The following is a 23,094-nucleotide window of genomic DNA, read 5'->3' as shown; positions in this document are numbered from 1 at the left end:
ATAGGAAGATACACATATACATACACACACACACACACACACACACAAGACATGAAAAATGGGTGTTGCCATACTAACTATAAGGAGAGTAATCAGTTAAGGTGGGCTATTATCAGCAGGAGAAAAAAAAACTTTTGTAGTGATAATTAGGCCATCCTTTTTACCCACAAAAGCTTATGCCCAAATAAATCTGTTAGTCTTTAAGGTGCCACCAGACTCCTCATAGTTTTTGTGGATACAGACTAACACGGTTACCCCTCTGATACAATATAAGAAAGCCACAGCCAGAAAAAAGATGAAAGGAATTTTTTCCTCAAACTCTGTAGGGTTTAACATTGTCTAAAGACACATTACAGATGCCTAAGAATATTAGCTCACTCTCTCACAGTATTGAGTCTTTAAAAAAAAAAAAAAAAAAAAAAAAGAAAAGAAAACCAACAACATTGTTTCTGATAGGTGACAAAGCAAAAACATTTGAAGAGAAGGACATCCTTGTTCTCCCTGTTTCTATTGGTGTATCAGAATCTAAATGACCTTGTGACCATGCAAGGTCACTTTCATGGATAGGCCAAAGACAGAAAAAATAGTTTAATTAATTAAACTATATTAATTAAAAAAAGATTGTTACTGGGTAAGTTACAGGTCAACTTGAAATACATGTTGACTTCAGAGGCTCCCGACAGCAAATTCCATTACAAATGCATGCTGCCTGGTAAAAGCAAACACTTTCATTTCACAGCTACTTATGGTAGCCAGAAGTTATACACAGCAAGAACATGGTCTTTTTCTACAGTCTTCGCTCCTATTCAGGTGGAATTTATATGCGATCACTGGCTTAACTTCTCAAAGGGGGGGGAAGGGCTGGCTCAGCTAGCCCGCCGAGGAACAGACTGGAGGGCCAGGTCGCTGTCTAGCTCCGAGGCATGAAGTGCAGCCTTGCCCGGAGCTAGGCCACGTGCTCTTACCCCCCCCCCCCCCCCCCGGTGTGCGCCTCACTGCGGCACTGCGAGGCTGCTGGGGGTGTCTGTGCCTATAGGCCGACTGCAATGGGGGGGGGGGGGGAGGAGAGGGCGGGAGACCCGAGGGCCCCCGTCCCCGGCCAGCTGCAATGGGGGGAGGGAGGAGAGGGCGGGAGACCCGGGGGCCCCCGTCCCCGGCCAGCTGCAATGGGGGGAGGGAGGAGAGGGCGGGAGACCCGGGGGCCCCCGTCCCCGGCCAGCTGCAATGGGGGGAGGGAGGAGAGGGCGGGAGACCCGGGGGCCCCCGTCCCCGGCCAGCTGCAATGGGGGGAGGGAGGAGAGGGCGGGAGACCCGGGGGCCCCCGTCCCCGGCCAGCTGCAATGGGGGGAGGGAGGAGAGGGCGGGAGACCCGGGGGCCCCCGTCCCCGGCCAGCTGCAATGGGGGGAGGGAGGAGAGGGCGGGAGACCCGGGGGCCCCCGTCCCCGGCCAGCTGCAATGGGGGGAGGGAGGAGAGGGCGGGAGACCCGGGGGCCCCCGTCCCCGGCCAGCTGCAATGGGGGGAGGGAGGAGAGGACGGGAGACCCGGGGGCCCCCGTCCCCGGCCAGCTGCAATGGGGGGAGGGAGGAGAGGACGGGAGACCCGGGGGCCCCCGTCCCCGGCCAGCTGCAATGGGGGGAGGAAGGAGAGGACGGGAGACCCGGGGGCCCCCGTCCCCGGCCAGCTGCAATGGGGGGAGGGAGGAGAGGACGGGAGACCCGGGGGCCCCCGTCCCCGGCCAGCTGCAATGGGGGGGGGGGAGCGGACGGGAGACCCGGGGGCCCCCGTCCCCGGCCAGCTGCAATGGGGGGGGGGGAGGAGAGGGCGGGAGACCCCTGTCCCCGGCCAGCTGCAATGGGGGGGGGGGGCGGGAGACCCGGGGGCCTCTGTCCCCGGCCGGCTGCGATGGGGGAGGAGGAGAGGGCGGGAGACCCGGGGGCCCTGTCCCCACACAGCCCCAGGGGCGGCAATGGCGGGGGCGCCCGGAGCAGCTCCCTCACACACGAGGTGCTGGAGAGAAACACGAGCGCGGCCCCTACCTGCTTCCCTCCCACCTGCCCCGTGCTAGTTGCCCCAGCGCAGCAAGTCCGGCCGAAGGGCCTACGGCCAGACCGCGCGAGGAAACGGGGACACTCACCATGGCGCACCGAGTTCCTCCCGCTCACCGCCCAGTGAGTCCTGAGCGCCGCACACCCACAGCTAATACACGTGGGGGGGTGCCACTCTGACTGCGCATGCGCCACCACCTCCCCTCTAGCGCCGCGCGCCGGAAGGCGGGGCTATTTCCGTTGTCCCTAGAAGACAAATGTTATTTCCACGTTTATTTTTTACTCTCGCAGGCATTTTACGCCCTAGACCCGGATTCTCTATGCAGCAGAGCCGAACACTAGCGTCAATAGTTCCTCGTTACACCCGGCATCGGACCAACAACCTGAAGTGACGTAATACCACCTTTGACCTGTGGCGAGCATGAGCGTTCCAGAAGGTTCTGGAATTGGGAGGCCCCGAAACCTGTTTGATTCATACGCGAGTAGCCGGAGCTCACACATAGGACGCATAGTCCCGCAGGCCCCGCCCACTCCCCGGCTAGGCCCTTGAACGATTGGCGGAAAGCCGCGCTCCGCCTCCAACTGGGACAAACGTATGCTGTTATGCTGGTTGCGGGGCCCGGCTGTACAGGACCCCACATGGGTCGCTGCCTGAGCGGGGGAGGGGCAGAGTCCGTGAGTGCCGTGTTCCCTCCAGGCTCCCGTCACTCAGTCACACCGCGCTGCGCTGCTCGTCCAGCTCCCAACCCGGACCGCGGAGCCGACTGCTGCCTTGCCCGCCTTATACAGGTGAGCGGCCCGGCGCGGGCTCGCGGGCTTGTTCCCGCTGAGGCGGGGCCCGGCGCGGGCTCGGGGCTGCTGCTCTTGGCTGCGCCGGGGCCTCTACTCCCGCTAGCCATGTGCGTCCAGGGCACCTGCCCGCCCGGGCAGCCTCTTCCGCCGCGGTGCTGCCATCGGTGCTGAGGAGGCAGGGGACGGCTCTTCGCGGCTTCCCCGAGCCCTGCCCGCCGCCACGGAGCGCGCACGCCCCTTCCCGCACGTGCTCGGTGTCGCAGGGACTGGGGCGTGTGAGACACCCTCTCCCGGTCTCCTGCTTGGGGGAGCGGGAGTGTGACAAAGGGGGGCCCCCCGCCTCCTACCCTGTTGGGGTGAGAAAGAAAACGCCTGCTCGTGTGTGCGATTTCCCTCTTCTGCTCTTCTTTGTGTGTGTGTGAATTTTCCCGCCTCCTGCCCTTGAGAGTGTGTGTGAGTGTGAGAGAGAGACACTCCTTCGCCTTCAGCCTAGGAGGGGTGTGTGTGTGAGAGATATACGGGGTGCGTGTGCACGGCTTCCTACGTACTGTGTCCCTCTCTCTTCTGCACTGGAAGCATTACCAACCCTTGGCTACCCCTTGGCAGTGGCGGCACTGCCCTGTTAGCAGGCTGGTTTCATGCCGTTCATTGCTGGGCTGCAGTTACAGCCTCTCCCATAATCTCTGGGAGAAGGGGCCTCCCTGAGGGTGGCTCCCCTGCCTGTGCAGGTTGGCTCATCCAGCAGCAGGGGGCGAGTGTCTCTTGACCTTGTTATGTCCTGATGGAGAGAACCATGTGGAAGGGGGATAGGCCTGGGTTCTGCAGACTTTCTCTGCCAGGCTGTTGATACTGTTGCAATTTTTTTGTTAGTTTATCACTAGATGCTCTCAGCCTTGAACTGTTCGTTTTTCACTGTCACATTCTGTTTTTGAGATAGCAACTTTACTTTTAGGATGCTTATGCTGATAAAGCTGCTGAGCTCTGACAAACTTTCTTCTAGCCTGTAGTAGTCTCAGTAAAATATACCACTTTTCCTGCTTTATCATACATAATACTAGTATGCTCATAACACTCGTCATTGCTGTTGCTATAATCTCTTCACATACAAAAAGTGAACTTCACAGTGCTCTTGTGAGCTCGATAAACTTTATTCCCATTTTAGAGAAGAAGAAATTGAGGTGCAGAAGTTGTGACTTGCCCAGGATCACATAGTGAATCACTGGAAGAGCTGGGAATAGAATCTAGGGGTCAAGACTCCTGGACTTTTGCTCTAGTATCCAACTGTTACAAAAATTAGGACACTAAAATATTTGATCAGTCACCACTTTCATTTAAAACTCAAAACTATAGCAACTTGTTGTTTACTCTAAATCTTTGGAGGAGTTTGAGAACAAAACACAGGAATATGGTTGTTCAAAGGACTGACACAATAAAGCTAATGTAGTATCTTTTTTTCTTCTTCAGAAATGCTCCGTTTATCAACAGTACTACGTCAGATGAGGCCAGTGTCCAGAGCACTGGCCCCACACCTACTACGGACCTATGCAAAAGATGTTAAATTTGGAGCAGAGGCTAGAGCTCTTATGCTACAGGGAGTAGATCTTCTAGCAGATGCTGTAGCTGTCACCATGGGACCAAAGGTATATTAAAAGCTATTTTTTGTGTAATGTGAATACTTGTACAGTACAGCCCTGTTTTGTAAACTAATTGGGGACTGAGGAATTCATAAAATCAAAAAATTCATAAAATGGACCATTTCAAAATTACAGTAGGTACAGTGCATAATTTATCAATCATTCAATCACTGTGTACATAACAAATGGTAAATATATAGTGTGCCACACTCTTGTTAGAGAGAATTGAATCTCTTCTTTGCTGCTAAATCTGTCTTTCCAGCGCCACACAGCCACTTAAATCTTGGCTGAACAATTGAAATCACATTCAGTGGATAGAAAATTACTTGTAGCAGGATATATTTACGGTGGTTAGTGTTAATGGGGTCTGTGAACATACAGTGGAGAAAAAGAATAGAGGCAGCTTAACTGCCTGCAACAAGTTTAGGCTTTCAGAGTAACTAGTTATGTCCTGCTTGATCATATGATGTTGGAACAAGACATAATTTGGAGAGGGCTTGTGATTAAAGCAAGACCATGGACATCATACATGCCTCTAGGGCAGTGGTTCTCAACCTGCGGCCCACTTGCAGCCCAATCAGCACACAGCTGTGATGCATGTGACACCCTCAGGGCCATGCAGGTAGTATATATATTGTGTGGATGCAGCCCACAATGGTAAATAGGTTGAGAACCACTTCTCTAGGGAGTATACATTTCAGACTTTGTCTATCAGTATTGGTTTCATCTTGACTTGGCCTGGTAAATAAGTAAGAGCAAGCAAGTCCTAAGGGTGTAATAATAATGGTAGATGATGGGTGAATGCACCTTTAGGGCCCAATTTTCCAAATGTTTATCCCAGTGAGTAATCGCATTGATTGAAGTTGGACTACTCCCATGAATATAATTATACACATTAGGTGTTTGCAGGATTAAGGCTATATATACACACTACTATAGAATATTTGCATGTAATCAAGTTTGTCTCCAAAGGTAAGTGTCCCATCACTCTACACTCCTAAAGTTTTCTTTTTAAACCAAAAATACAAATTAGATATCTATCAGCTTAAGAGAGAAACTTTCAAGTGGGGAGGAGATTCTATTTTATTTTTAAAAACCATGATATAAATTACATAACCGACAGCGTGTGAGACTGGGTGGCTCAAAGCAGTTATTTTTCACTGTTAATGGCTGCCTAGCTTATGAGAAATTAGTTGGTCTGTTCATTTATTTCTTCATCACTATGACAAGGTGACCCCCAAGCCACAAACTGCACTATGATATGTGTGCCTGTCTGTTTCCTCTTGGTCTAGCCATTAAAGAAATACTGTCTCTTTCAATGTTCAATTCAGAGGCCTGTCTGTAGTCATAGTTTATTCTTGTACGTGTTCAATAATTTGCAGAACCCTCATGATAAAATCATTCTTTCCAAAATCCCAAAGTACAGGAGCTTCTGAGCTTTTTTTCTTACCCGTTTCTGGGACATCTCCCATGTTCCAGAGCTCTCATCTCCAGGCCATCCACTTGAGAGCTCCCAGATTTGCTTCTAACTGTGACTTCTCTGGTAGCCCCAAGTCAAGCCTCTCCCAAGAGAGCTCCCTAGCAGTGTTCCACTCACCCAGGCCTCCCTAACTGGGTCCTACCCATACTCTTGGGAGCCATTCTCCTGACCTACATCAATTCTATTGTTTCATGCTTGGCTTCCCCTAACCAGGCTGGTTTTTCCCTTTGTTCCTAGGGGCCTCTGTACAAGCTTTCTTGTAACTCAGCAGGGGTTCACCAGCGTTGGCCAGTCCTCACCAGTAATGTTCTTTACCTTTTGTTCTTCCCAGTGGCTCTCTGTATCCACTTTCCTTTGCTGCTTCTGTTTCTCCCTGCATCTGTCCTTTCCTCCTCACGCAGCTGTCATCTGCCACTTTTCTGACTTTCTCCTTTATATAGCTCAGGTGGCTTCTCTTAACCCCATTTGGGAGGCAACTAATCAATCAGGGGCACTGGCCCCTGCCCACGCTTAAAGGAGCTAGTCACCTTGTAACAATCGGAGTTGGCACCTTCTCAGCTTTTCTGAAGGGCAAAGGTGTAGTGGATGTAGGTGAAAGGCTAGTTTCTCAAGGTGAGGGTTGAGAAAAAGTGATGAGATTGAGGTCAGCTCTATACCTAAAATGCTGCCACAACACCCAGTGCAGCTGTGATGCTGTAGCCCTTCAGCAAAGATGCTACTATGCCAATGGAAGATGACGCAGTTCATCCACCTCTGCAAGAGGCGGTAGCTGTGTCAACGGAAGAAGCCCTCCTGTTGACATAGACTTACCCATATGTGTCTTATTTGATGATGAATATGTGTTTGCTACCTTATTGCTCCTGTTGACTTTACAGGGATGAGAAGGATTGAACTACATTGTGTTCCATTTATTCATAACATACCTTGTTTGTGGAAGTTGGATGCTCTCCTTTTAAAATGTTACCTTATGCTTTCACTGATTTCTGGCTCCAAATAGAAGAACCATTATAAATCTCATTCTGACATTGGAAAGTAGGAGCACAAACTTTCCTCTTCATAAAAATAAGTATATATTAAGTGTGTGTCTTGGTGGAAAGTGGCTGTCTGAGGGTATGTCTACACTGCAATAAAACACCTGCAGCTGGCCCATGTCAGCTGGCTTTGTTTGGGCTGCAGGGCTATAAAATTGCAGTGTAGATGTCGGGGCTTGGGTTGGAGCCTAAGTTCTGGGATCCACCACCCCCTTATGGGGTCCCAGTGCTAGGGCTTCACAAGCCCATGGACCATTCATGCGTGTTTTATTGTAGTGTAGACATTTTATGTTGTGTAGATGTGCCAAGTGGTAATTCTGTAGTAATACCTTTCGTCTGTGCTGCTTGGTATCATTTTAATTATATACCTCTTATGTATGTTGGATGATTTTAGGGTAGAACAGTGATTATTGAACAAAGCTGGGGAAGTCCCAAGGTAACAAAAGATGGTGTGACAGTAGCCAAGGCAATTGACTTGAAAGACAAATACAAAAACATTGGAGCCAGGTTAGTTCAAGATGTTGCCAACAACACAAATGAAGAGGCAGGAGATGGAACTACTACTGCAACAGTACTGGCGCGTTCCATTGCCAGGGAGGGCTTTGAGAAAATCAGCAAAGGAGCTAATCCTGTGGAAATCAGGAGAGGTAAGAATTTAACAATCTTTGTCACTGGTGCACTTAAGGTGTTCTCTAATATTTGTCTCTTTGGTTTCTTCTCTCTGCTTCAACCATGGCAAATTTGACTGGTGTTTTGAGATAGGAAAAGGCCACATGACCCTTTTGGGAAGGGGCAAAACATAGAAAGGAGTCTAATTTTGCTGGCAAGTGGGTGAACTAATATGGTCAGGCCTTACTTTTTTAGATACATAAATTTTATATAACCTGTGGTATAGAGCTCTCTTTTTTTCATCATTGGATCATATTTACTTGTCATTCATCACAACAGATCTCAGTAAAGTCTGTCTTCTGATAGGCTTATCTTATAGAAGTTCTAAAACAGAAAATGTTTTATACAGTGCTTAGTATTATGTGCCTAGAGTATTTATTTTAAATTCTGTTTAACTTCTTTACCAAGTATTGTCATAGCTATCTCTGCTTTTCTTCCTCCCCTCACTGAAAATTCTGTATGTACTTGCAACTTAAAATTGATGAGTGTTTTAAAAAAAAAAATTGTAGATCTGTCAATGTGTCTTGTGTTTGTAAGATTGGGACAGGCTGTCCTTTGTCTTTGAAAGTGCATGGCCTAGACTCAGCAAAATAAGTACTCTACTTTGTACACAAATGGGGGGGTGGGGGGGAGGATGTGTTGCTGCTCTTGCGTTGTTTAATTTGCATTACAATTTTGAGGAATTTAGAAGCTTGTCATGAGACTTGACTGTTCTGCACCATGTAAATAGAATTCCTATGAGTAACCATAACGATCATATTCTTCTATCAAGGTGTGATGCTAGCAGTAGATGCTGTCATTGCTGAACTAAAGAAACAGTCCAAACCTGTTACAACTCCAGAAGAAATTGCCCAGGTGAGACTTCGTTCCTTCTTGGTTTACTAGTTTTCTGTAACTGTCATAAATAAAAATTTCATCCTACAAGTGAAGATGTGCTATAGAGAGTAAAAAAATAACTGTAATGGATCCAGCTAAATTACATTTTGGGTATATGGCATCAACTTGCTATTGTGTTGATCAGACTCTTACTGCAACTCACATTGAAAATGCAACATTTTATCTTTAGGTCTCTGTAGCCTGCATGAGTCTCTAGTGCTCTGCCTCAGCTTTCTCTAGCTGCTTTGTTTTCCTCTGATTCTATAGCAGAGGTCCCGGGGAAGAGGGGGGCGTGGTGGGGCCCAGGCATCCCCCAGGAGGGAGCACCACCCAGCCCCGTTCCACTCCCAGCTTGCCTACAGCCACGGCTGCACCTGGACCCAGCCTTGCCCTCAGCCCCAGGCTGGGGCTCCGCTCCTGGTCCCAGACCCACCCCCAGCTGCGGCCTCCTTACCCCGGTCTGCATTTCCCCACCCTTACCCCGGAGTCATGGTTTGGAGGGGGGGCAGCCAGGAGTACGGGGGGCATGACCCTGAAAAGTCTATGGACCACTGCTCTATAGAGACCAGCTTGCCTGCTCTCAGGCCCCATTCAGAGGCTGTTAATGAGGCACAGGAGGGCTGGACCATTGGCCTTTAAAGGGTCCAGTCCACTCTCTGATAACTAGCCTTTTGTTTAAACCAGCATTGATCTTCAGCTGACTCATTAGCCTCCCAAGTAGGTTCTGTCTTCATGGGACAAAATGCCAAATGACTATTGCTATCTTGATTCACAAGTGAATACTACATATATTGAGGAAAGAAACAGCTATATATTAAACTCATTTGTAATTGTTCACTGGCTATCTATGGGAGAAATGTTAGAATAATGGTTAGATTTCTAGACTTCTCAGAAGTTTAACATGAGATGAAGACTTTAGGTCCCATACCAACTCTAATTTTTTGGTAATGAAAAATGGAAGAGACTTTCCCTGAAAAGGCTGTAGCTTTTCACATATCTAATATTACATATCTAATCACGTGGCAATGTTAATGCTGAAATTATCATGTCATGAATTGCATCCTCTTGTTCTCTGACCTGTAACTCTTTAGTCTTATTGCTCCCTTAAAAAGTCCCTAAACTTAATTTCTGTAAACAGTTGATTAATCAAGTGCTAAAGGGAAAAATAACTAACATCTCATTGAAGGTTGCTACAATCTCAGCAAATGGGGACCAGGAAATCGGCAACATAATCTCTGATGCAATGAAAAAAGTTGGACGGAAGGGTGTTATCACAGTTAAGGTAAGAGTAACTCTTATGCTTGTTGAAGGTTACCTGCAGTTTTCTTGAAGATAAACTTGCCAAGTTAGAGGAACATCTGCTGAAAGCACAGATAACCAGAGTAAAAAGTGAACTCACTGCACTTGTAACTAAACTCCTTCCACTTTAATCTGAAATCCAGACCTGCTATATGTTGTTGGTTCTTGCTTTGTATGGCATCGCTGCATGTACTCTGCCCTCACTACAGAACTCCAGTAAATTGGAGTTGGATTAGGAGTACATAGTGTTAACAAGCTGTTGGGCTCACTATCATAGTTTTGCCTCATAGCCAGTAGGGAATAGTGAAAAGAAACTAGAGAACATAACTTTTTTTTTTTTTAGGAGGACTGCTGCTTGCTCTTTATAGTCGAGATGACTTATAGACCAAAATTATGCAGTGGTTGTAACATCAGCACAGTAAATACAGGGACATATAGAATATAGTGAATGGAAACTGAATCAGTGATGAGTTGGACTGCAGAGCAGATACATATGTCTAAACTAATGTGACATGCTGAATGGTTCTCAGTGGCCTGGATATGAGACATACCAGTATTTCTATGGTGCATAATACTTTTAAAATCTCTTAAAGATAATTGGGAGAATGTAGTAGTTTCTTAACTGCAATAAATTGAGGTAAATGACTATACTGGCCAACCATCACTGGTTCGCAAGCCTTTTTTTTTTTTTTTTCCTCCCCTTTTCCTTTCACTGTTTAAGTAATCTAGAACAATAAATATTGCTAAGTGGTCAAGATAATTTCTGTTAAAAGACGAATACAGGATGAATTTAACTATAAAAGTAGAGGTGAACTTTCTTGGTATTTCTGATCTAATTCTTGTGAGACATTGTTTCCACCACAGGAGGTAAGGATGTGTTTTACAGAACACAACTTGTGTGCACCGATACTTCTCCCTTAGAGACAGAATCTCTTTTAGATTGACCCTTCTTTCTCGCCCTCATTGTTCTTTTCCCCCCATAAAGGGGGAACGTAAAGAATACAACCACAGTGAAGGTAGCGCAGAGAGACTTGAATTCCATGGTGATTGACATATTAAAAATGTGCATAGAAGCACTCTATTTACTACCTAAACTATAGATTAAATGTAAATTATCATCACATTTAAACAGGATGGAAAAACCCTGAATGATGAGTTGGAAATCATTGAAGGTATGAAGTTTGACCGAGGCTACATCTCACCATATTTCATTAATACAGCCAAAGGTGAGTTTGCAAAAGTTGCCATCAAAGTGCCTTGTGCTATAACGTGTATGAACAAAAAGAATGTCTTCCTAGAGAGCTTACAATGTAAGTAAAGTGAATTTTGGGTAACGTATCAACATTTATCCATAACTTTTCTGAATCCAAAGATGTTTCCTTATTTATATTCAGTTAGCTGCTTGCTTTTTTAACTAAAACAAATGTTTACCTTTTGCTGGCTGTATTGGCTCTGTAATACTCAAGGAACTAATAGAGGTGGTATCTGAGCCTCTAGCTATTATCTTTGGAAAATCATGGGAGACAGGAGAGATTCCAGAAGACAGAAAAAGGGCAAATATAGTGCCCATCTATAAAAAGGGAAATAAAAACAACCCAGGAAACTACAGACAGTTAGTTTAACTTCTGTGCCAGGGAAGATAATGGAGCAAGTAATTAAGGAAAGAATCTGCAAACACTTGGAATGTGGTAAGGTGATAGGGAATAGCCAGCATGGATTTGTAAAGAACAAATCATGTCAAACCAGTCTGATAGCTTTCTTTGATAGGATAACGAGTCTTGTGGATAAGGGAGAAGCGGTGGATGTGGTATACCTAGACTTTAGTAAGGCATTTGATACGGTCTTGCATAATATTCTTATCAATAAACTAGGCAAATACAACTTAGATGGGGCTACTATAAGGTGGGTGCATAACAGACTGGATAAGCGTACTCAGAGAGTAGTTATTAATGGTTCATACAGAATGGGAAGAGACTGTTTAGGAAGGAGTACGGCAGAAAGGGATCTAGGGGTTATAGTGGACCACAAGCTAAATATGAGTCAACAGTGTGATGCTGTTGCAAAAAAAAGCAAACATGATTCTGGGATGCATTAACAGGTGTGTTGTGAGCAAGACACGAGAAGTCATTCTTCCGCTCTACTCTGCGCTGGTTAGGCCTCAACTGGAATATTGTGTCCAGTTCTGGGCACTGCATTTCAAGAAAGATGTGGAGAAATTGGAGAGGGTCCAGAGAACAGCAACAAGCATGATTAAAGGTCTTGAGAACATGACCTATGAAGGAAGGCTGAAAGAATTGGGTTTGTTTAGTTTGGAAAAGAGAAGACTGAGAGGGGACATGATAGCAGTTTTAACTGTCAGGGTGGTTAAACACTGGAATAAATTGCCTAGGGAGGTTGTGGAATCTCCATCTCTGGAGATATTTAAGAGTAGGTTAGATAAATGTCTATCAGGGATGGTCTAGACAGTATTTGGTCCTGCCATGAGGGCAGGGGACTGGACTCGATGACCTCTTGAGGTCCTTCCAGACCTAGAATCTATGAATAATGGGGGTGTGAGCCAGAAAACATAACTTAACTTTCTGATCCTAAATTGACTTTTAAAAACTGGCAGTTGAAAAAAACAAAGCAGGAAAAAAATCTTGCTTACAAGAAAATGCCACGTTGGTCTCTCCAGAGTGTAATCACGTGCTAATGAAATTTAAGACTTACTTCTATTCCATGTAAACATATAATTTGATCTTTGAGAAACATAAGAGTTTATTTGCGTGGCTAGTTCTTGCATTCCCTTGTAAAACTAGAGCATTCTTTCCTAAGTAAGGGCTGGGGAAAGGTAAAATTACCTTCACTTAACAAATTGAAGTAAAGGGGCAGGGTGATGTTGGTGGGTGTTCCTTTACCCCAGAATATACCTGGATGCATGCAAAAGCTTGTTATAACCCAAAAGTATTATTTGTATATATTTGTTCAGGGTTGTGTCACCAAATACAAATTGAGGGTGTGACACATTTGTGGCACAGCTTTAAGTCAAAGTGCTAAAATTCTTAAGTGACTTGATCATGTGCAGTAGTTTTCAACTACTTCTGACTATGTAGGAGTTTTCATGAGGGAGAGAAAATAGAAATGCTACAAAATCATAAATTGGTATCAGGTTTCAGGAGTAGAAATGTTACTTGAAACTAGTTTTTACTCTTTCATTTAATTTGTCTTAACTGCATTCTAGCTAATGTAAATGGAGAGTGTAGTAGCCAGATTTGATCAGATTTTGGGGTTGTAAAGGGTACCTTCATATATACTTGCTAAAATAGAACACTTAGATAGTTCAAACAATACTTATTGCCTCTGCAGGACAAAAATGTGAATTCCAGGATGCTTATGTCTTAATCAGTGAGAAGAAAATTTCCAGTGTTCAGTCCATAGTTCCAGCTCTTGAAATTGCCAATGCTCACCGTAAGCCTTTGGTCATTATTGCTGAAGATGTTGATGGTGAAGCTCTCAGTACTCTAGTCTTGAACAGGTAAGGCTTGAATAGGTGTACCTCCATATAGAATCTTGTCAGTCTACTTCAGAGTCCGAAAACTGTGGTGTTCACTTTGTCTTTAAAAACAGCAGATGTTCCTGCACAGTTTACTCTGTAGAGCAGTAGACCCAAGTGTATGTCTGAACTGGACAACTTTGCATTGCTTCTTATTTAGGTCTCCTCTCAGCAATGCAGACCAAACGGTAACTGCTGTGAATAGCCCCATTCATCTAATTTGGGTGATAACTCTGAATCCTAGTGATTTGGTGGTTTAATTGCTAATCAGTTTAGTAGAAAAAGCCAATTGATGGGCTTGTGGGATCCATTAAGATGGCATTTTTGCTTTGCTTGTCTCACTTGCACTAAAATATCTTCATTTAGAACATTCTTTTGTTCTCTCAGCTACTGTAACATAGGGAAGTGAACATTTTAACACTTTGTAAGAATTAGTGTTCTCACTGAACTTTTTCTTTTCAGATTAAAAGTTGGTCTTCAGGTTGTTGCTGTAAAAGCACCGGGTTTTGGTGACAATAGAAAGAACCAGCTTAAGGACATGGCAATTGCTACTGGTGGTGCTGTAAGTAAATTATATGCATGTGTATGTAAATATGTACACATTTATTAGCTTTGTGGCCAAGCACCCATTTGATTTTAACTTCCTCCAAAATGCTCCAGAGGATAAGTATTTGAGGGATTGGTAACAGGGTACAACACTTTTCAGGTCACTGATTCACATTTGGTCCAGGGTGAACTGTCATGCCATTGTATAGCATGGTAAGTGGCCAGTTGTTCTGGCTGGTTGTTAGGTGTCCACTTCACATCTACAGTTCTTGTTAATAGTCTCTTCAGCGTATTGGATGGGCATGGACAAGAACAGTTCCATAGGTCATCGCTCCTTAAGAGACGCTTGATGTGACAGGGAGCTGTGGGAGAACCTGCACTGTGGCTGGTTTTTTGCCTGTTCTGGAACTACTGTAAAAAGCTTTAATATGCAGGGCAGTCAGATTGGCACCTTGAAATGTCTAATTTATGCACTTTTTAATTTAAAATGTTAATGTTTATGTATGAGTAAGTTTTGAGAGCAGTAGTGCAATGCAACTTTATCTGCTTGTGATCATTAAATAGCTTTTTCAATGACTGCCTTTTAACATCACATATAGACCCTCCCCAGTAATCTTCAGGGTAGTAGCTAGGTGGTGCCCAGGAAACTTGTCAGAGTTGTTCTGGAAGTTTACCTCTTATAAAACTGAACGAAAGCATGACCAAAATTAATGTTGGTGAACATGTCATGACTTCTCAATGTTCAGTGCAGATGTAAATCTTTTAGAGTTTGGTCTGAAGGAGCGTGGAATGTTCTGTTGGGCAGTTTAATTTTATTTTTTAAAATCTATGGCAGGGGCAACTATAGTATTAAAAAGCCATCTTTATTTTTTTGTATACAAGTCTAAAAACACAGCAGCATTATACAAGACCCAAACTAATTCATGAAAATTATAGACTTCGCTGCAGTGCAAAAGGAAATAGGATAAACCAAATGTAAAATCCCCATAACTCAGTTATAATTGCAGGCATCAGTAACAGAGAGAAACTCCTTGAAATGGCCTGTCAATGTCTCTGTAACACAACTGTCATACCTGACATGCTGGAGATAAATGTGCAAAGTATTCCTTTTAGCTGGTCACTGCTGAAGGTCTGTAAATTAGATTTATTTTTTCTTAAACGGTGGCCAAATTCATCACTACATACAAGCATTGATAACAAGGTTAGGGACTGTTTATACAGGGAAACTTTCTGGCATAGCTGTAGCAGAATAACTATTCCATTATAGCTATTCAACTCCCCCATGTGGCAAATCTGTTTTGGAAGTGACAATCAATGGGACACAATCATTCCGGGGTACAAAATATGTCGGAAGGACAGAACAGGTCATGGGTGGGGGGGGAATGGCACTATATGTGAAAGAAAATGTAGAATCAAATGAAGTAAAAATCTTAAATGAATCCACATGTTCCATAGAATCTCTATGGATAGTAATTCCATGCTCTAATAAGAATATAACAGTAGGGATCTATTATCAACCACCTGACCAGGACAGTGATAGTGACGATGAAATGCTAAGGGAGATTAGAGAGGCTATCAAAATAAAGAACTCAGTAATAGTGGGAGATTTCAATTCTCCCCATATTGACTGGGTACATGTCACCTCAGGACGAAATGCAGAGACACAAAATTTCTCGATACTTTAAATGACTGCTTCTTGGAGCAGCTGGTACAGGAACCCACAAGGGGACAGGCAGTTCTCGATTTAGTCCTGAGTAGAGCGCAGGATCTGGTCCAAGAGGTAACTATAACAGGATCGCTTGGAAATAGTGACCATAATATAATAACATTTAACATTCCTGTGGTGGGAAGAACACCTCAACAGACCAACACTGTGGCATTTAATTTCAGAAAGGGGAACTATGCAAAAATGAAGGTTAGTTAAATTTTTAGTTAAATTTAAAGAGACAGTGACTAGAGTGAAATCCCTGCAAGCTGCATGGACACTTTTCAAAGACACCATAATAGAGGCCCAACTTAAATGTATACCCCAAATTTAAAAAAAACCAGTAAAAGAACTAAAAAAGAGCCACAGTGGCTTAACCATGTAAAAGAAGCAGTGAGAGATAAAAAGGCATCTTTTAAAAAGTGGAAGTCCAATCCTAGTGAGGTAAATAGAAAGGAGCATAAACACTGCCAAATGAAGTGTAAAAATGTAATAAGAAAAGCCAAAAAGGAGTTTGAAGAACAGCTAGCCAAAAACTCAAAAGGTAATAAAATGTTTTTTAAGTACATCTGAAGCAGGAAGCCTGCTAAACAACCAGTGGGGCCCCTGGATGATCGAGATACAAAAGGAGCACTTAAAGACGATAAAGTCATTGCGGAGAAACTAAATTAATTCTTTGCTTCAGTCTTCACGGATGAGAATGTTAGGGAGATTCCCAAACCTGAGCCGTCCTTTGTAGGTGACACATCCTGAGGAACTGTCACAGATTGAAGTGTCACTAGAGGAGGGTTTGGGATTAATTAATAAACTTAACAGTAACAAGTCACCGGGACCAGATGACATTTACCCAAGAGTTCTGAAAGAACTCAAATGTGAAATTGTGAAACTATTAACTATGGTTTATAACCTGTCCTTTAAATTGGCTTCTGTACCCAGTGACTGGAAGATAGCTAATGTAATGCCAATATTTAAAAAGGGCTCTAGAGGTGATCCTGGCAATTACAGACCGGTAAGTCTAACGTCAGTACCGGGCAAATTAGTTGAAACAATCGTAAAGAATAAAATTGCAAGACACATAGAAGAACATAAATGGTTGGGCAAAAGTCAACATAGTTTTTGTAAAGGGAAATCATGTCATACTAATCTATTGGAGTTCTTTGAAGGGGTCAACAAACGTGGACAAGGGGATCCAGTGGACATAGTATACTTAGATTTCCAGAAAGCCTTTGACAAGGTCCCTCACCAAAGGCTCCTATGTAAATTAAAGTTGTCATGGGATAAGAGGGAAGATTCTTTCATTTTTTGAGAACTGGTTAAAAGACGGAACAAAGGGTAGGAATAAATGGTAAATTTTCAGAATGGAAAGGGGTAACTAGTGGTGTTTCCCCAAAGGTCAGTCCTAGGACCAATCCTATTCAACTTATTCATAAATGATCTGGAGAAAGGGGTAAACAGTGAGGTGGCAAAGTTTGCAGATGATACTAAACTGCTCAAGATAGTTAAGACCAAAGCAAACTGTGAAGAACTTAGTAATTGGGCAACAAAATGGCAAATGAAATTTAATGTGGATAAATGTCAAGTAATGCACATTGGAAAAAATAACCCCAACTATACATACAATGTGATGGGGGCTAATTTAGCTACAACTAATCAGGAAAGAAATCTTGGAGTCATCGTGGATAGTTCTCTGAAGATGTCCACGCAGTGTGCAGTGGCAGTCAAAAAAGCAAACAGGATGTTGGGAATCATTAAAAAAGGGATAGAGAATAAGACGGAGAATTGCCCTTATAAATCCATGGTACGCCCACATCTTGACTACTATGTACAGATGTGGTGGTCTCGTCTCAAAAAAGATATACTGGCATTTGAAAAGATTCAAAGAAGGGCAACTAAAATGATTAGGGGTTTGGAATAGGTCCCATATGAGGAGAGATTAAAGAGGCTAGGACTTTTCAGCTTGGAAAAGAGGGGACTAAGGGGGGATATGATAGAGGTATATAAAATCATGAGTGGTGTAGAGAAAGTGAATAAGGAAAAGTTATTTACTTGTTCCCATAATATAAGAACTAGGGGGCACCAAATGAAATTGATGGGCAGCAGGTTTAAAACAAATAAAAGGAAGTTCTTCTTCACATAGCGCACAGTCAACCTGTGGAACTCCTTGCCTTAGGAGGTTGTGAAGGCTAGGACTACAACAGGGTTTAAAAGAGAACTAGATAAATTAATGGAGGGTAAGTCCATTAATGGCCACTAGCCAGGATGGGTAAGGAATGGTGTCCCAAGCCTCTGTTTGTCAGAGGGTGGAGATGGATGGCAGGAGAGAGATCACTTATGTTCTTATGAATAAAATCACCTATTCCAGTATTACTCTGCTTCAGAAGCTAAGTAACTATTCCAGAATAAATCTCATTTTGCCAGAATAGTGTCCATATCAGGGAGTTAAAGCAGAATAGTTATTCTACTATAGCTGTGCAGGGAAATGTCTCCATGTAGATAAGGCCTTAGAGTCCAAGCTTTCATATGATCTATTTCAGGTATTTGGAGAAGAGGGTTTGGGTCTCAATCTAGAAGACATTCAGCCTCATGACTTTGGTAAAGTTGGTGAGGTCATCGTGACAAAAGACGATAGCATGCTTCTGAAAGGGAAGGGTGAAAAGGCTCAAATTGAAAGGCGTATCCAAGAAATCATTGAACAATTAGAAGTTACTACAAGTGAATATGAGAAGGAGAAACTAAATGAACGACTGGCCAAACTCTCTGATGGAGTAGCAGTACTAAAGGTGAGGAACTTTAAACTTCTTCCTTATTAGACTAAAGCAGCAGTTCTCCAACTATGGGGCAGGCCTCCCAAGGGAGGTGTGATATGGGGTTGGGGGGTTAAGGGAGCTCTGGCTGTCAGTTCTAGGTGGCTGGAGCTTCTGCAGAAGGGGCCATGCACACCTGGGAGGTGGGCATAAAGGGGACACCTGGAGCCCCGCCATTCAGGCTCTCCTCCCCTCACTTGGAGGCGGCAGGGCTCCGGCTGTCCAGCCTTGGGATGGCAGCAGCAGCGCAGAAGTAAGGGTGGCAGTAGGATGCTAAGTCTGTTGGGGAAAAGTGATATTAATATCACTTTTCACGTTTCCATCTTCTGTACTGCTGGTGCAGTGCTGCCTTTAGAGCTGGGGGGCTAGCCAGTAGCTGCTGCTGCTCTCCACTCTGCCTTCAGACCTGAGTGGCAGGATATTTATTGGGGTGGGGGCATAAACTACTACAGACAGACAGAAGGGGGCATTGATCAAAAATGTTTGAGAATCCCTGGACTAAAACTATGCTATACCAAATGGACAACCAACAAAATTTTACTTTTCACTAAATCACTTTTGACTCTTTAAATGCTTAGCAGAGGTGTCATCTTTAATTTCCACTTCTAAAGTGCCAGAAAAAACCCACCACGTTAATCAAACCTGGTAAATTGGACCTCTGCTACGCTTTTTTTTTTTTCTCCTCTTCTTTCTTGTCAGGATTGCTTAAAATAGGGTGACATTCCTGTTAGAAATTACATTAGTTTACATGCCTTTTTCCCCCCCTCAGGAGAAAAACCTCTGTCTATTAGAAACAATTATAGTGAAGGGTGTATGCTTATATCATTGGTATTTTTCTTAAGGCTTGTCATGGAGAAACTGTGCCCTATAGCGACCCCTGCTGGCCGAGCATTGCACTGCCAATACTCCTGGCTCTCCACACACTGGTCTGTGTTGGGGATGTGGCTTATCCCTCCAGCCAAGTTTCACCCCCTCTGAGGTAGCAAAAGTCCAACTACAAAGTCCCAAAAACAAAAAGGATCTTCTACTCTTTGGGTATTGTTTTCATACCACCCTGTTCCCATTTTTCTGGGCTACTTTTGAGTCTTTTTCTGACTAAGGAATAGAATACTCTGCCTCAATCTGGTTCCCCTGGAGTACCATTCTGGGTCCCTACTGGACTCTGTTCCTTCCATCCTTTCCTGATCCACTATAGAGCAGGCTGGCTCCCCTGGAGTGCCTGGTCTCCTGCAGACCTGGGCTCAAGGCCTTCCGCAGGAGCCAGCCTTCTCCCTGTAGTTCCAACCTGTGAGTGATCTCCCACATGTGCATTAACCTATCACTTCTTTAATCCCACCCCTTCAGGCTGGGAAGCAGCTAATTAATTATGGCACAGGTGAGGCTGACTCATCTTTCCTCTAAGGGGCCAGGACCCTGTGACAATTTACAATTTAACAACATTTATGTAATCCCTTAATGCTTCCCTAGGTGCAAGAGTAGGGCCTACTTGGTCACATAGGGCCTTAGTTCAGGAGAGGCAGTTTGGCTCACTACTTAAGTTTGGAGGCTGTGGAAAAGCCAAACTGTTATGTAGTGGTGCTAAATTGGTAAGTAGAAATTGCCCAGTAGCTAAGGCACCTAGCCAGCTGCGGGTGCTCTTAGACTAAAATGAAGGTCTTAATTCTTTGTGGCCATTAGAAATCCAAAAGATGCTGTGTACATGAATAGGGCTGTTAACCGCTATCTACAGGTTTAATTTCCTGAGACAAGGTGGGTAAGATAATATTTATTGCACCAACTTCTGTTGGAGAAAGACAAACTTTTGAGCTTACACAGATCTTCTACAGGTCTTATTTCCTGTCACTTCAACTCTGATCCATTTTTACAGCAGGAATACATATTTTTGCTTTTCAGGGATGGAAGAAGTGATACGTTTACACCTTTAGAAATGTAAAGCATCTTAATTGCAAAAGGCTCTCTACAACTGAAGTACATGCAGAAATTGGTCAAAACATTATATGTTGCTTTTTGGTACTCAAATGGAAAAGTCAGTTTGTTACTGATGATTAACTGACCTGCAGTGCTTCTGGAGTCTGTAGCACTTTCTTGCCTCTGAGAATGTATGGGGACTTTATGCAACTGACAAGACATGTGGTTTGTTTACTCTAGGTTGGTGGCACAAGTGACATTGAGGTGAATGAAAAGAAAGACAGAGTTACTGATGCACTGAATGCTACTCGTGCTGCCGTAGAGGAAGGTATAGTTCTAGGAGGTGGTTGTGCATTGCTTCGATGCATCCCAGCACTAGATGTTTTAACGCCAGTCAATGAAGATCAAAAAATTGGTAAGCAAACTTCTTGAGAATGGATTTTAATTTGAAGATTAACATTTTCCTTGTGATACTACTTACCTTCAAAAACAGCTGCACACTGTAGATTAGAATACAGTTCATTTCAATGAGTCCTTTATGGTTATTTGGTCTGGTTAACAAGCAACCTTTGACACTCCTGATAATCTGTTTTACATTAAAAATGGGAAGAAGCTTTCCTTGTGGTCTAATTTAGAAAAAGCAGGAAAACAGTTATGCTAAGACAGTGGTATTTAATGCGAGAGATAACTAACCTATTACTTTCCTAAACAGTTAAACAAAATGGGTGTCTTTTACTGCAGTTATAAGTAAAGATTGAGAACATTTCACTTAATTTGGGGAATCTAATTTGACAGTGGCTTCTAAAGATTCTTTAACTCAGAGCGGATCATACTGTACCAAGTTTTCCTACCCATGTTTTGAGGGGGGAGTGTTTGTCTTTGGTTAGATAAGATCATAGCTTTATTTTCAAGAGTGATAATGGTAATTTAAACTGGTGCTTGAGCCTTGTACTAGTAATGGCCTCACTTGTAATGGTGCCCAGCAGTAGGTCATCTAACACTTTCCTGCAGGAGGCAGAAAATTGTTTGCTCTCCTTGTAACTAATTAGCACATCAATAAGTTGGAGTATTTGACTTGCAATAGAATGCATGGAGAATGTACTGTATTTAGAACACTAAAAATACTTTTTACAGGCATAGAAATCATTAGGAGAACACTGAAAATTCCAGCAATGACTATTGCTAAGAATGCAGGTGTTGAAGGATCATTGATAGTTGAAAAAATCATGCAAAGTCCACCTGAGATTGGGTATGATGCAATGCTTGGAGACTTTGTAAATATGGTAGAGAAAGGAATCATTGACCCTACAAAGGTAATGTAAATTTTTTTCAAAGAACTTTTAAGGTTGTACCTTATTTTAAGGGGGGGGGGGAAGAGAGCGAGGGGGAAGAACTAGTATTGAACTACATTTTGTTTCCATTCTTAGGTTGTAAGAACTGCCTTGATGGATGCTGCAGGTGTTGCTTCCCTCTTATCCACAGCAGAAGCTGTAGTTACTGAAATTCCTAAAGAGGAAAAGGAAGTGCCCGTAGGCGGAATGGGTGGAGGAATGGGAGGTGGTATGTTCTAATTCCTGGAATACTGAAACATCATGAACTGTGATGGTTGAGACTGACAGTTTGCTAAAAACTTCAGAAGTCAGTGTCAGGGGTGGATAGTGACTGAAGTGAGGCTGGTGTTTAAAAGAATCACTGTAACCATTAGTTACTGGATTTAATTTAACCGATGTAACTGTTTAGTCACTGTCCATGCCTACAGATAATTTATTTTGTATTTTTCAATAAAGACATTTGTACATTCCTGCTACTGGGTGCAAGATCCACATGCCAACGTTCTGCTTTAAATTTAATCAATTAAGGCACTTGAAATTCTGTTTAATCAGAATTTATTGGTGCTTACCACTACTAGGAAAAGTTCAGATGAAACCATTGTGTGCAAGACTTAAAAAAAAAATTGTACAAAGACAAATATACAATTATGTGACAACCTCTATAATAAAAGATTGTTCAAAGTTATGAAATGTATTACCTTATTCACCTGTCTACAAACCTTTAACAAAAATCAAACCTAATGATACAGGGATCACATTTAAACTCTGCTAGAAGTCTGACCTTTAGTGCTGGGAAGGGATGGAGTATTTGTTTAAGAAACAATCCTCCCTTCAATTGAGAGTGAGTATAGACCATGGGTAGTTTTGATGTTATAAAATTCTGGTGAGAAACATATCCAAGCTTAACTGACAGTTAAGAAAAATTAATCTTAAATTTAATGCAGTTGAAATAGTAAGCTATGGACACGGACTTGTCACTCTTCCTATTGAGTACTAATTCTATTTCATGTATTGGATCCTTTTACCAGCAGTGTTGGGAACATTGTTTTGTGAAGGTATGAAAGCATAAATTGCCTGAGATTATTTTAAGAAAAGGAATCTTGTGTGTCTACAGAAGAATTAGCAGGTCTTGTAAAAAGTAAATTAGTACCCCTGTGATTGAAGACTAACAATTTTGTATGACCAGACATCTACTGGAACATGGAGAGAAGGAGATTTGTCACTGTTTAGACATATTGGGTTGTGTATATTTAACACCTGAAGTTAAAGAATCAGACCGCTGCAGCTGCCTGAAGAATGTTGTAACTCATGATGTCCTCCAAGGAAAGTGAGTTTTCCTTCAGTTTAAAGTTTGCAGAGGGCCAGAAGTCTTTAGTTAGTCTCATGGTTCCTTGTTCCCAGCAAACTGAAGCTAATCTAGGGGGAGGGAAATTGTGCACT

The 23,094-nt window shown here is 43.3% G+C and overlaps 2 protein-coding genes across 3 annotated transcripts in view; one reads left to right on the top strand and one right to left on the bottom strand.

Moving 5' to 3' along the window:
• The window catches only part of LOC135885285 (MOB-like protein phocein), a 28,032-nt gene extending 25,599 nt beyond the window's left edge, over positions 1 to 2,433 (bottom strand). For both annotated transcript variants that reach the window (XM_065412932.1, XM_065412931.1), the window contains exon 1: positions 2,137 to 2,433. In XM_065412932.1, the coding sequence (XP_065269004.1) occupies positions 2,137 to 2,139 (3 nt within the window). In that variant the 5' untranslated portion in view covers positions 2,140 to 2,433. The remainder of the gene's footprint in view (positions 1 to 2,136) is intronic.
• Positions 2,434 to 2,667: 234 nt separating this feature from the next.
• HSPD1 (heat shock protein family D (Hsp60) member 1) lies at positions 2,668 to 23,041 on the top strand. Its single transcript, XM_065413063.1, has 12 exons — positions 2,668 to 2,836; positions 4,304 to 4,479; positions 7,379 to 7,631; positions 8,426 to 8,508; positions 9,716 to 9,811; positions 10,961 to 11,054; positions 13,174 to 13,342; positions 13,823 to 13,922; positions 18,146 to 18,391; positions 20,564 to 20,738; positions 21,458 to 21,636; positions 21,751 to 23,041. Exons 2-12 carry the CDS (start codon positions 4,306 to 4,308, stop codon positions 21,892 to 21,894), a joined length of 1,713 nt encoding a protein of 570 aa, XP_065269135.1. The 5' UTR covers positions 2,668 to 2,836; positions 4,304 to 4,305; the 3' UTR covers positions 21,895 to 23,041.
• The last annotated feature ends 53 nt before the right edge of the window (positions 23,042 to 23,094 follow it).

Source organism: Emys orbicularis, chromosome 11 (assembly GCF_028017835.1).
Source record: "Emys orbicularis isolate rEmyOrb1 chromosome 11, rEmyOrb1.hap1, whole genome shotgun sequence".
NCBI lineage: Eukaryota > Metazoa > Chordata > Testudines > Emydidae > Emys > Emys orbicularis.
The sequence above is the reverse complement of the archived record's forward strand: the minus strand, read 5'-3'. Positions and strand labels throughout refer to the sequence as shown.

What these genes read in the sequence shown, in the direction of transcription:
- HSPD1 (XM_065413063.1), top strand. Translation starts at nt 4,306, where the DNA reads ATGCTCCGTTTATCAACAGTACTACGTCAGATGAGGCCAGTGTCCAGA. An exon ending in TCCTGTGGAAATCAGGAGAG is followed by an intron (nt 7,632 to 8,425) that starts GTAAGAATTTAA and finishes TCTTCTATCAAG; the next exon opens with GTGTGATGCTAGCAGTAGAT. An exon ending in TTTCATTAATACAGCCAAAG is followed by an intron (nt 11,055 to 13,173) that starts GTGAGTTTGCAA and finishes TTGCCTCTGCAG; the next exon opens with GACAAAAATGTGAATTCCAG.